Source organism: Nelusetta ayraudi, unplaced genomic scaffold (assembly GCF_046127955.1).
Source record: "Nelusetta ayraudi isolate G7.1 ecotype Tasmania unplaced genomic scaffold, CSIRO-AGI_Nayr_v1 ptg000011l, whole genome shotgun sequence".
Lineage (NCBI taxonomy): Eukaryota > Metazoa > Chordata > Actinopteri > Tetraodontiformes > Monacanthidae > Nelusetta > Nelusetta ayraudi.
Genome location: NW_027466061.1, coordinates 19,838,577 through 19,852,500, shown reverse-complemented (window position 1 = coordinate 19,852,500; position 13,924 = coordinate 19,838,577). Strand labels below are relative to the sequence as shown.

Here is a 13,924-nt window from a genome sequence, read left to right as displayed (position 1 = left end):
GATTTAATTCAGTGAAAAATGAAGTGAGCCAAAGCCTCAAAGCGATGGCCCGGCTTTTGCGAAGCTCCATCCAAAACAACTTGCGTCCACACTGCAGACCGCACGGGAAATGCGCCGAAGCGCAGGTCACTATCCACAAAGACGTCGCGTCACGTCCGCACGTGGTTTGACAGACGGAAACAGCGCAGTCGAAACCAGGCGCAGTTTCTGTCTGTCAAACTGTTTTTGACGTCACAGCGACTCTCTCCCCTCTAAAGAGCTAATCATGCGGTGTGTGTGTGTGTGTGTGTGTGTGTGTGTGTGTGTGTGTGTGTGTGTGTGTGTGTGTGTGAAGGGAAAGTCAACTGCAATTAAATCAAGTATTCCTTCTGGCCAATAGTGTCAAAGTAGAGAAACTTGATAAACATATCATTTTGAATTTAGTATATTTTTTGTTGTACAAGTGGAATCATTAAGTTTGTTTAAATGATAACAATACATCCTACAAAACCTTTTTAAGAATTCTGATTTGCCACCTTACAATGTGTTCAAAGTTCTCTACTCGGAAAAATGAACAAATATTTTGTATTTGTCGTGTGAAATACCAAAGATAACGTCCAGAATCAGAATGCGAACATGTCACAACATTATGTCGTAAGTCCTGACAAGACATTGGGGCTGACAGCCGTGTTTGAAAGGACATGACAGGAAATCAATCCTGGTTACAGAACACACCTTATGACTTATTGTGACACAATCCTCACTTTACTTTTCTTTGAACAGAGCAGCCATTAAGAAGAACGAATAAATGTGTGTCAAAAAAACATTAAGTGAAGACTCAACAGTGAATGCAAAATGACTTTATGATGGTAAAATGTTAGATTGTAATAACTGCAATACAGTAAAGAAATAATAATAAAATCCAACTGCTTCCTCCTTTTTCAAATCAGGTTTGACTCAGTAAAGTGAACATAGTGTACTTAAAGGACTTAGTTTCAGGAAAACCCCAACTGTGGGATTAAACATTGTCTGTCCTAGTTCAGCGACCACAACCCTGAGGCCATTATTTTAATAGGGTGACGATATATAAGCCATGCACTTGTGTTCTCATCTTTGATTTTGATTGAGAAAGGTTGCCTCTTTATCAACTTGCCCAACATACAAGTTGGGAACAAACCAGGACTTCATACGTAAGCAGAAACCAGATATGGTTTAAGCTACCTAAATGGAATATTTCAGCACTACCATCAGTAGGTGACAGTAGACGTCTCATCTGCCCTGTTGTGTCGTACAAGACTCAGAGAGTCAGAAAAAAAAGGTTAATGTGCATTCATACATAATTCTAAGTTATCTGGAGATTAGTAAAAACAACAACAACAACAACAACAACAACAACAGCAGCAGCAGTGGCAGCAAACCCATGATCGTCAGATGCAGAACCAAAGAAAACAGACCAAAAAAAAACAACAAAACTTTCTGGTAGAACTAGTCATTGTGTAATTTCCCAGCTCTTCACGTCAGGTAAATTCTCATTAGGCCATGCCCTCTAGCCAGCAGGACCCGCCCCCAGCAGCACTGACAATTCGCAATTTAAATAGGAACGATCCAAACACTGAGAGGCAGAAGCAAGTGAGCAAAGAGCAGAACGCAGACCTTCACAGTCAATTCACACAGTGCAGGTAAGGCTCGCCTGGATGGAAAAACGGGGGTTGGGAGATATGAACACATCTCTTGGTGATTTTTGTGGATTTTTTTTATTGTCATCATTTAAAAACATAAAAGCCTAATTTTGCTTATTTTAATGGTGCAAAATTGACTCCTTTGTCTGCTGTTCTTAACGGGGATATGAAGGTGTTTATTTGTATTAACTGCTTAATTGAACAAAGAGATAAAATACATAATGGAATGCGAAGCTAGAGTTTTTTTCAGTGGCTCGATTTTCTTTGTTGGACTTTGAATGAAAATATAGATATGAGTTAACACTTTCTCTGATCTGTGTACCCCATGTGCTTCCTGCCAGGAATGGAGCGAGGACTCTTGCTGTTGGTCGCCACACTCATGGTCTTTGGGGCCAGAGAGGTGGAGGGAACGTTTCATCTGTCATTCTCCAACATGACGGTTTGCTTGCTCACTTGCCTATTTGAACCACCTCAGACTATTTACTGCAAAGAGAAACGCAATATTTGTTTAACGACCTGTTCCCAGACTTGAACAGTTGCAAGAAAGGCTGTCCTGAAAACTAACATTTCCCATTACAGACATAATTTACTGAGTTAGAGTTCACCGTCAGTCCATTCATTTTCCCGTGTCATCACTGTGGCATTAAGAACTTCTCTGTTAATGGACGAGACTACAAGTTTGAGAACCGTCTGGAAACTGTTGGGAATGTCAAAAACCCAAATATAGATATATAAAATACACTCACACACACACACACACACAAACACATGTATATGAAGATATTGTAGGTTTTTTATGTGCTGAATATGACTAATTATTTTATTACATCTTGTCTGAAACCTGTGTGCAAAACTGGTAGCACTTATACCACAAAGATATTACTATCAGACAATCAAGACTGGATGCAAAGAGTTATTGCAAAAGTTCTCTCAACAAGAAGAAGAACAACAGCAGTGTTGACTAAATGTGTGCGTGTTTGGCTTCAACAGGTGAATATCTCTCGGGATGGTTGTGGAGAGAGCAAACTGTGCGTGGCAGAGCCAGAGGACTGTGATCCTGATGAAAACAACATGTGCTTCTTGGCAACTTTTGACACAGAATCAAGGCCTCCCAATGGCACTGCGCTGGTGACTGAACTGTCAGGGTACTCCATGGATTTCGTTGCACTGGGACTCACCCCAGACAACTCACAGGTAAAACCCACATCTCATGCCCCAACTTTCAAGATGGTCACTCCTTCAGAGGAACCAAAAGCTTCACTTCTTGCCCAAAGAAAGAGGAAAGTCGGTCCAAATAATACAAAGACACAAAAACGCTAAATTATTTATCACCCCACTGGTGTGTCAAACATTTCTATATACTTCCTCTCCACAAGCCAACACAAAGTTATTTGACTGTGAGGCAAACTCTCTTGTATGGGAGCTTCTAGGCTTCATCGCATAGGTGTAACCCAGCTCCTCTACTTCAACTAACTGTCAATCAGAAATGTAGTTGTAGTAGTGTAGAAAGTTTCTTGGGGTTAATTATCATCTGTTCGTGGTAAAAACTGTGAGAGTCAAGGAAAAAAACAAGTGCTAATATTATCTTTGCTTCATAACTTTCACAACAAAAATCCTCACAAATCACCTCCTGCTATTTGTAATGAGCACTTTACAGACAGAATGAGGTTAATAAGGAACAGAACACCGAAACACAGAATGCTAACTACGGTTGCCATCGTTTGTGGAAATATCCAAGCATAGAAAGCACAAAAATGTCTAGAAATGGCGTTGAAAAGCTCATCAACATGTTTTTTTTTTTTTTTTTACACTTATGCAAACTCATCAGTAATACTGCATCACTTTAGCTCACTTAACTTAAGCAAGCAACTGCTTTATAACCTGACAAAAACAGAGCGAGACTGTTTTTGTCAGGTTAAAACATCCATTTTAAATTGTTACAAAAATAAAACAGTTTTTGAACAACAGGTTTTGTTATAATAAGGTTTGCGCCTGTTGGCTCACTGAATTTAAGTGTTTCTAAATATTTGTTAATGACATCAACCAACCCTTTCTTTCAGACAAAAGGGTTGTTATGAAGCCATTGTGCAATTTGTGAGACGTGTGTGTGTGCGTGTGTCAGAGCTGTTGAAAATAATATGAATGCAAATAAGGAAGTAAATGTTAAAATACAATAGACAATGGGCTCTGAAAGGCTTTCAGGTGAGCACAACGGGAAGTTTTGAGAATGCTGACAAACTTGGGCCCATGTCACAATTTCCTTTTGTCCACTTCTAGGAATAGAAAACCCAGTTTGTATTTGTTTACTTCAAGATGCCCTAACCCTCTGTCACCACTTATTGTTACCCCAGAACACCACCGCGTTTTTCTTCTGTTACATGCGTGATGGGATGCTCAGATTCAGAACGATGGAGAGAAACAGTAGCGGTGTGTTAACTGCCGTGGAGCGGGTGAGACCTCAAATACATTTGCATTATTATGTTCATAAATGTGTATTTTTTTAAGCTAAATGAAACTAAATAAAATAAAATGATGCTTACGAATTGTACACATTTCCAATGTAAATGCATTTTCTTGCACTGTTTTTAAGACATTGTGTCAAATAATTTAATAAGCATGCGGTAACTTGAAATTTCTGCAAATGACTCTTCTTACCCTTGCTCGCTATATCTTATTTTCTGTATAACATTTCATTGTCAGCTTGTCTCAGCGATCCGTGGCAATATAACAGGAAGGAGGGTCCAGTGCGAGTTCGACATCCTGCCGTTTGACATCAGCACTAATTATTCCATTATCATTGCGAATGGAACATTTAGTAATGGTAAGCACGCGCACACTCTCTAGTCCTGTTCATGTTAAAACACCTGCCAGCAGGGCTCACAAAGGAACAGTCTTTACGCCAGTGTGTACTGATTATAAATGGGAAAATCTTTTCATAGTCGGGCACATCAGGGCTGATTTGACAAGGGGACTGGTGGGTCATGTAATTCAATCAAGAATTCAATTGTGAGTAGATATATGTGCGCCTCTAAACATCCAAGCTGCAGGAATTTCATTGTGGCATTGTAGGCACAAGAAACATCAAATAAGAACCATTTGACGACTAAATATTTACTGTTGGCCATCAACAATATCCTGATGTGTCACCTGTTTTGTAACCAACGGTTAGCATCCATGTTTTACAGTGAACAGTACATTCAACTCAGAGTCAACTTTTTTCCCTTGATACAGCCGTAACATTTTAGATGAAATCAAGAAGGGAAATGTGAATATATATCAAGAGTCAAGTTTCCTCTTTATTCCTTTTCATTAATCCAGGATTCAATTTCTCCTTGAGGGTTAAAGTTAATGCAATGTGTATCTCATTCTGACCCCTTACATTTCTCTGTTGCCATTCCTAATTTCTTAGGTACGCCCACTTTCGACAGCGAACGTCTTAATGTAGGTCCTCTGAACATCACCAACGCGACCAGTAACGCTGTCAATGCAAGCCTTCACGGTAAGAAAAACAGGAACATTCACACAGCACTTTTCAACACGGAAGGCTGAGCACAGCATGGACTAGGTGATCGGTTCCGGCCCACTTCACCAACAAGAACGGACTGCTATTTATTAAAAAGATTGTTTCAGTTTTGCGACACTCTTATTTTGTATATCACCATGATGTAATTGTGTAGAGACAGGCTCCCTCAAACTGAGTGCACCTTGACTCTACAATTGTGCTCCACGGATTGAAATAAACCTGGTGTTGAGGAGTGTTTTCTGATGGAGTTCTTTTCTGTGTTCCAGTCACCACTCTGCTCGTCCTGCTCAGCATCGCCTCCTCCTTCCTGTCCGCCCTGCTGACAGCCTGATTGTCCCAGCTGGATGCTTCATCCACAATGAGAATGTGAAGGCCATCGCTGAACTTCATGAAAGACTTTAGCGCACTTATTTTGGGATATCTTAAATGTCTTTGAAGCCATTTACTTTGCACAGAAGCACCAGTTTAAATGATTAATGTTTACGTCTCTGGTTTTTTCCCTCCTTTCTCTGGTACACATCTGTCTTGTTTGACTTGAGGGGGACTAAGGCCCCAAAAGTCCAACACTTCCTGGACCTGCACTGCCAGTGAAATAACACTAAAAGTTAGGCCAGTTTAACAACTCATTAAGCTAATTTAACATTCATGCCTGAAGATCTCGGTTTAACCAATAATTAATAAATGTACTGTTCTTTATGTATTTGAAGTAAGCTGTTGACAATTCATCTACAAAAATTACAATGAAGTTGATACTGTGGTATGAATCAACTGATATGTAGTTTGAGTTGTAATTTTTACTTGTATATCATTAAATAAATGTCACTACTTAAATGAAATGCCTGGCTACTACATGACTTATTTTGACCTTTCAGCCTCAAATTCAATGAAAAAGCTTTGTGAGAAAAATTTGAAAGGTTGATTATGACATTTAAAGTGCTTTTGACCCACAAAGTGGCCCAATGAAGAGCGAGTACACCAACAAAACCACAGATGCTTCTTCCATTTTAATATTTTATTGCAATTTATTCCTTTAGAGTTAAGTTGAAACTGAATAGTATAAAAAAATGACATTTACATACAGACACACAAGCTCAAACATTGAGGGGCAAAAAAACACACTAAACCTAAAAACGGTCTTGGAACTGGGTTTTGTCCTCAGGTTAAGACATGTCCATCGAGCCGTCGCCTCTGAGAACACTGAACAGTCCATGTTTCTGCCTTCGTCATGAAGAGCAGCAATGACGCAGTAAAAGCACAAACCTACAGCTAGTTATTCCCATTACAGTAACACTAGGTGAAAAAAAGACAAACCAAACACAAGGAGCTCGAGGGACAATGGAACAACAGCCTGTATGTGCGTATGTGCGTGCACGTCTGTCTCTGTGTGTGTGTGTGTGTGCGTGTGTAGCATGCACTAGTGTGTGTATGTGTGCGTGCGCGCGCAGCTCTATGGACATCGTGTGTTAAAACCTTCTGGGAAGCCGTGTGAGCGCTGCGTGCTCGCCGCCTACGAGTCGTCCTCGCCGTTGACGCTGTCGCCGTCGTCGTCGTCTTCCACGTGCTCTCCTTCCTCTTCCTCCTCCTCCTCCTCTTCCTCCTCCTCTTCCCTCTGACTCTTCACCTGCGTATAAACTTTTATCAATGTATTGTTGGGCAGTATGTTCAGATTTTGCCAAGATAAAAATCACGCTTGAAAGATAAAGGAAGAAAGAGAAGCGGGCCAGGTCTGAAGGCCTTGGTGGTGGTGTAGTGGGATTGCTGCCAGTGACGCCAACGCTCACTGCCATTGCAGTCACAGTGTGTCTAATAGCCAACAACTCTACAACACTGGGCGCCAGCTGGTTGTCGGCAGTTTGTGTGTACCAGAGACCGGGTCTGAGGTGCCTCACCACACCAACACAACTGCTTCCTGTACCCGCGGCCATATTAGCACACTTGACCAAGAGTTCCCATGAAATCAATTAAAAAAAATGTTTTCATTGTATTTGGTTCGAAAAGAATTCAGATGTATTAAAAGCGTCAGGTTTCATGAATGTCACTTGACAGGAGTTGTGTTTGAACTTCCTGGTTAACCGTGGCACGAACGCAGCTGCCTCGAGGCTTCCAGAAAGTTCACACTTGTGTTGTTCCCGACTCTGTGTTTCCTCATAGCAGAGTTCCACAGACGTCAATGCTGGGAACATTTCAGCCTTTACCTCTTCCTCCTCCAGCAGGTCTCCCTCCTCCTCCTCCTCCTCTTCGTCTTCCTCGTCCTCGTCCGAGTCGTTTAACTCCTGGCTGTCCCGGTCCCTTTTCATTCCGTCATCCTTCTTGTTGCTAGGGTGCGGCGGCGATGTCACCTCCCCCGGCTCCGTTTTTATGCTCTTAACTTCTGTCAAACGAGGAAGTGCAGTCAGGCCTTGCGGTAACTGCCTCAGCGGAACGCCATTATCCCATCGCAGAACTTTCCCTGAGAGTTCTCGCCCTACCTGACTTCTTGACGTGGTCCTTCTCCATGCGCTCCAGGCTCTCCAGCAGATCGTCCACTTTGCTTTTGATTTGGCTCAACTCCCGCTTGATGGTCTGCAGCTCGTCCACTTTCACTGCAGTCAAAGTGTACACAGCAGATGGGTGTGTGAGAGAGTGAGAGAGACAAACAGACAATTGTGTAACTCTCCTCTGTTGGAACAACAACAGGGATGCCACTGTTTCATGTTCCTGACTGAGCTTTGATCTGTAGGGCCATTAGATAAATTAGGGGTTGCTTTTTTTGAACTAGAACAAAATTGAAACAAACTTCTTTGTCTTTCTGAGGGCCGTGTCCTGTTTTCTACTGCTGCCCTGCTGAGTTACACACTTGTTCTGGACGAGGAGGTCCTCTGACTGCTCTTGGACGAAGAGGAGAAGCTGCTCTTGGTTCGCCGGCTGCTCCCTCCGCTGAGGCTGATCCGCGGACGCTTGGATGGCATCACCGCCCGTGACAAGGGAGGAGGGGGGGCGGGGACACGGGACGGGTACGAGTACATTCTAGCATGAAAACAGAAACAAACGTCAGTCCTGACAATGTCTCATTTCCGCTCTGGTGGTTATCGAAAGCTTAATTTATACAAAACAGCAGTAGCAACAACAAAACTGACCTATAAAAGCTTCCTCAAAGATTAAAAACCAGTTTGTGCAACTTATTTTGAAAGCAGATCAGGAAAGGGGAAGCGTGCCAAGAGTAACACAAAGCACTGTGATTGAGTGATTGGTCTCTCTCTGGAGGACGGAGCCCAAACACTTGACTGACTCACCTGTCGTAATAATCTCTCTGAAAGTCGTAGTCCAGCTCGAAAGAAGAACTGCTGCACAGGATGAAGAGTGGAGAGGTCAGTGCAGGAAGCCCAACCCAACTGACTTCCAACTACTTGTTGCAAATCTGTGAAAATGTTTGGTTTTTGTTTTTGACTGACCTGTACATTTCCCCAGCAGAACGCTTGGTGGTCTTTGATCTGTGGGGTTTGGGTTCACCAGCAAGGTTAATGTCTGAAGGGGGGGAAAAAAACAAGCCGGGATTAACTGCTGATCCAGCAGCTTGAATGCTCAGGTGCTCAGACAGTTGAGCGCCATTGTTCTCAGAAAACGGAGGTGGAAAGAAATGCATGTCAGGCTTGTCAGGAAAAGAGCATTTGATTCTGCATCTGGTGTCATTTACCGCATGTGGTGTTTGAGACCATGAAAGACCAGTTTGGTTAGAGAGTAGATAAGACTCCACCGTGTGAACAACATGCAAACAAGTAAACAAGCAAGAACAAAGACTTTCTGAAAATTTGAAAAGATATGTTCATTACTCAAACAAGGAATTTGAACTTTCACATTAAAAAAAAATACAATTAATGGTCGGAGTAAATAAAAACAATGCTTTCATTCACCCGTTTGCAATACGTGCTTGTGCAAAGACAATTGTATGCCTTTAGACATGAACTGCAATGTTATTATTATTTTGTATTATTATTATTATTATTATTATTGTTATCATTTTTTTTTTTAAAGGTTCTGAAACCACCCATAAGACTGAAGATTCCTACCAAGAACTTGTCCGACAATCATGCGGCCATCCTCTCCGTTGACAGCGGCCCGAGCGTTCCTCTCGTTGGCGAACTGAACGAAGGCGTAGCCCTTGTGGACGGAGCAGCCCACGATCTTGCCATACTTGGAGAAGATGGCCTCCACGTCCGCCTTGGTGACCAGCAGCGTGTTCAGGTTGCCGATGAAGACCCGCGAGTTCAGCGAGCGCTGGTCCGTCTTGTTGGTGACGTTGCTGGCCATCAGGCTGGCGGCGGTGGGTGAACGTCTGGTGGGGGTGGGGGGGTGGGGGGGGACACAGACACCCAGGCAAAATGACAAGAAAAGCAGAGAGTCAGGGGGAGAGCGAGGGACTAATCAAAGAAGCCTTGCGGGGAAATGGATGAATAAATCCTCATGGAATCAGAACTGGTTGTGAAGAGTTTTCTATTTGAAAGAAAAAAAAAGGCCACATTTCAGTGACTCTCCACAATAAAATACCTAAAAACCAGGAGAATGATTCAATAGCATCAATAATCTAAATCCTTCATTTCTGCTTGAAAACAACCAAAAAGAGCTGAACTGACTGACAGCTAATATTGCACCTAAACAACCATGCATACAATTTGGTGCTTTAGAAGTGTAAAACTTTCCCCTGTGTCAGTATCTCGCTAGTGAAGAGCTATAAGCCCAACCTGCAGCAAAATAACATTTGTTCAACAAGAGACACACAGCTTTGCTCCAAACACACTATCATTGCCTTTAGAAAATGTTCAACAATATTGTTTCTGCTTTGCCATAACATTGCCATTAGACTCCAACACCACCTAGTGGAAGCAATGTGACATGCACGCTCCAACAACTCAAAGGCGCCACAATAAAAGTCAGTCATGCAACTCATTAAGTCCTCCAATATACAGACTGATGTATTTGCTATTAATTGGGAACCAGCATACAGAGCTTTTATTCAGCTCAGTCGAGACGATGTGCACTGGTTTGAGCCAGTCATGAAACAAGTGAACATCCGTTGTTTTGTGTAAAATGTAAACTATAGCACCACTGATACTCTTATGCCAGCGTTTTGATCGGACAGCACTATAAACAACACAGTGAATCAATGCTGACTATTTTGAATACGCAGCAGGCAGGACAGGTCAGAATGCAAAACTGGATTCCAATGTTTACTATAAACGGGTGTCGCTGCTGAAATCGCTCCACAAGACCGTCAACATGCTGCGGCGTCCACAAATCACACTGATGCAATGCAAAAGTCATTTTCAGCGCTGTCGTACACGCATGTCCGGGGTTCCTCTGCGAGGTTTTAAGGTCTTTCTACACATTACAGTTGCATTCTGCTGCTTTGTGAGAAGATCAGACCACACGGGTCACCTCTATTCAGGGCTTATAGCCCCAAACAGGAGAGGCTTTGATTTTTAACTGCAGCAGTGGTTGAGCAATGAGATCAGGGCCTATGTGAACGCTGTGCAAACAGAGGAGAATGTTAGTGCTCTCACTATGTGATGAACTAGCTGAGGGGAATTCCATCAGGCTCTTACACATTTAGAAAGGTCTCAAAGATGGAACGCAGTTGAAAACCAGCAGAGGGAAAGTTATTCTTTACTCCAAGTCACAGTTCTTCTTCTTCTTTTTACACCCACGGTTGTATGTGTGCTTGTCCTACTCCATACATCTCAGCAGATGATATTCTACTATTGGATAAAGTGGATGATGCAAGTGCCCCGCAGATTTGTAAAGGTGAAGGAGGCTGTCCATACAGAAAACAAGAGAACAGTAGTGGCATTAAACAGTAACCCCCCCTCCCCTGCTGACAGGGAGGGACTGAACAGTCATCACTCACTCCATAGCGTCTGTGTGCAGGGCTGGCGTCTGTCTGATGTGTGACCCTGTGGGCTGGGATCAGTTTGGGCTGGGTGTGTCGACCTTCACCTTCACCCCTCACGATTTATACTGAGGTGACAGAAAACACACTCAGTCAGGCTGCAAAGGGTTATCTTGTGCCTTGTCTTACCTGCTTGGAATGTGGACAGGAGTAATTAGGGAGGCAAACACAAAGACATTGTTTTTTGGGAATGAGAAAAGGTGCCTCTCCTCTGACAGTGAGTCTATTTACCAGGATCTGTGGCACGAGTGGTGATGCAGTTAGGAAGACTGGAAATGGTCAAATCTGACACTAAAACAATTTTCATCATATCTCTACACTGGCAGAAAACCAGGGTGAAATAATCATTAATAATTCAGTTTGTGCAGTCCTTTTAAATAATGACTGCATGAGATTTTCAAAGAGTAATATTTAACAATGCAACTACAACAGAGGATCAACTTGCAGAGAAATTCTGGAAATGTCCGTTTTATGCTGAAAAAGATACACAGAGGAATAAACAAGGGTGCTTTGTTTTAAATGTAGTTGAATGGAAATTGATGTGGACTCACAGGAGCTGGGAAACAAATAACGATTAAAAGATATGTGAGCATTTCTGAGGCTTGTAATGTTTGTTATCTGTGTGACATAAAGGATGACTTAAGGATAATTAAAATCTCAATCTTTATTGTATGGTGCTCTAAGGCTCGCAGTGGTCAATGATGCATTTCTCTGACTGTCTGCTAAACATAAACTTTATTCATTCCCAACTGTCCATCGCGTGGAAGGAGCGGAACTGGCTACCTCCGGGAGAACGTCAAGTCGTGAGTTCAACACAACAGCCATAATACCTTTGACAGTGACACACGTTTAATTTAAGAAATGTGTTTGTAACGTTATGTAACAGTGATGATGCATTTCACAGTCCCAGGAGTTCAAAATCAAAAATGCGCTCTTCGTTGGGGGAGGGAAAAAGAAAAGACGCTTGGAAAAAAAATAATCTCAAAACAAAAAAGACACTACAAGCACTGAGCCATGAAAGCCGAAAAAAAAAAAAAAAAAAAAATACAAAATCTGAGGATTGTCAAAAAATTACCTAAACCATTCACAACACACCCGCCTGGTACATCGACAGCGCCATCGCCAGGCTTCAGTGTGCAACACAGGCCCTGCACAAGCCTCGGCGGCTCCTAGTCGACTAGCATGGCTGCTAAAGGCAGCCCCACATCAACTGAATAGCACAAAAATACACTGCAATCGGACCAGTTCTTCTTCTTGCAAAAACCAAAACCAGCAAATTTCACTGCGTGGAAGACACTCCGTAAACGATGACTGGATTGATCACGATGAAGCTGTTACTATCAAAACCAAGAGAGCATCTTAGCTAGGGTCTATTTAGCTGGGGGGCTGGATGAGAAGCGTGCCAAAAACAAACTGTTCCAGCCAAAGAAAGTCTTTACAATATGTGATATAAAAACAGAGCTACACGAAGATGCAAAAATGGACAAAACTTCAGCTAGGGGGATCCATAGCGTCGAATTTCTTAAAAACCACAACCAGCGTTCTTGTTTTCAAGGGCTTGAATGTCTCCAAGTGAGCTAAGCTAGCTACATGGCTAGCCAGCGCATTGCCTTCTGTCCTTTCGCAAAATAGAAAAAGCATCGTTGAAAAAAATCCAAAAAGAAAAGAAAAAGTAAGGAAAAATGAAAAATGTCTTGGGACAAAATACTCACCACGACCTTTACGTGTAAAATGTCTTGCTTTCGGCAAAACCTGTCAAATTGCTTAGTGACGGCAACAAAACCACTCGCCCCTTAAACAGCAACCTGGCTTTCTTCTCACCGCCGAGCTAGAGCAGCGAGACGGGCCAGTGGTGAGCGCGGGCACTGGTTTTGAATCACAGCGCTGCCCAAAGGAGCGGGGTTATATGTATGCAGCGAAGGATACGAGGGGGATACACGAAGAAAAACTAAAAGTCCGGCTTTACCAGTAGAATAAAACACGTTAATCTGTTTTCTTTCAAATTCCTTCTAAACTAAGGCTTTTATTAGCATTAAAACACCCAGTCTTCTTATAGCGAGTCAAACATTCGTCTTTACTTGACCGTTCACAGTGTTCACTGGCACCTTAGCTCAGGCTGTGGTCATTGTGTCGGCTTGATATCAGTCTGGCAGCACAATCGATAAGAGAGCACCAGTATAGCCTTACTAGCACTGTCTGCAGAATGCAGAGTTGCTCCTTTGTGCATCAGCTTGATGGATGCGTTTGTTGGCTAAGCTATCATATTAGGTCATTAAATGACGTCTGATCTGATAAACATCTTATCTAAACTGTTGGTGGTAAACTTTAAATTACTACGTAAAACTTTACAGTCTTCTGTAGAAAACGCAAAAAATGAACCCTAACATGAAATTCTGCACCCCCAAAAGTTGTGTGTGGTTTCTTTCTTTCTTCTTTAAAAAAAATAAATAAAATAAAATAAATAATAATAATAATAATAATAATAATAATAATAATAATAATAATAATGATAATAAAAGTTGTTTTGCTATTTGAATATGTCTTGAATGCGAATACTGTCCGAGAGGGAGTCAGTAGTTAGTGTTTTCAACATAATATTTTAGGAATTACACTAAATATCCTCACCTCAGCCCTCGCAAATTGCTAAGATCTTCTTCTTTATTCTCATGCTGTCCCTGTATCTGCACTGCTTCGAAGTCTGTCGTTCAGAATCCAGTTAGTAGCTCAATGAAAGTGTCTCACCTTTTTATACATTATCCCACAGTCTGGCTGGGAGCTGGTGCCCCTGTAAAAGTGCTGGCATAGCAACTTCCCTGTTGA

The 13,924-nt window shown here is 42.2% G+C and overlaps 2 protein-coding genes across 6 annotated transcripts; one reads left to right on the top strand and one right to left on the bottom strand.

Annotated features, from left to right (window-relative positions):
• Positions 1–1,508: 1,508 nt before the first annotated feature.
• LOC142885370 (putative ferric-chelate reductase 1) lies at positions 1,509–6,017 on the top strand. The gene is made up of 7 exons (XM_076021766.1): positions 1,509–1,658; positions 2,000–2,097; positions 2,649–2,852; positions 4,010–4,108; positions 4,359–4,479; positions 5,068–5,157; positions 5,448–6,017. Exons 2-7 carry the CDS (start codon positions 2,002–2,004, stop codon positions 5,510–5,512), a joined length of 675 nt encoding a protein of 224 aa, XP_075877881.1. The 5' UTR covers positions 1,509–1,658; positions 2,000–2,001; the 3' UTR covers positions 5,513–6,017.
• A 400-nt stretch (positions 6,018–6,417) lies between these two features.
• On the bottom strand, positions 6,418–12,974 carry LOC142885368 (heterogeneous nuclear ribonucleoprotein C). 5 transcript variants are annotated; one of them, XM_076021761.1, is made up of 9 exons: positions 12,817–12,974; positions 11,063–11,172; positions 9,228–9,493; positions 8,613–8,685; positions 8,454–8,504; positions 8,018–8,187; positions 7,650–7,763; positions 7,377–7,552; positions 6,418–6,802 (listed from the first exon to the last, which is right to left on the bottom strand). In XM_076021761.1, the coding sequence occupies exons 2-9, from the start codon at positions 11,065–11,067 to the stop codon at positions 6,689–6,691; spliced, it is 969 nt and encodes a 322-aa protein (XP_075877876.1). In that variant the 5' UTR covers positions 11,068–11,172; positions 12,817–12,974; the 3' UTR covers positions 6,418–6,688. The 5 variants fall into 5 exon arrangements, with proteins under 5 accessions (XP_075877876.1, XP_075877878.1, XP_075877879.1 ...); XM_076021763.1 differs by having other exon boundaries at positions 7,377–7,549; XM_076021764.1 differs by having other exon boundaries at positions 8,454–8,501.
• Positions 12,975–13,924: the final 950 nt, after the last annotated feature.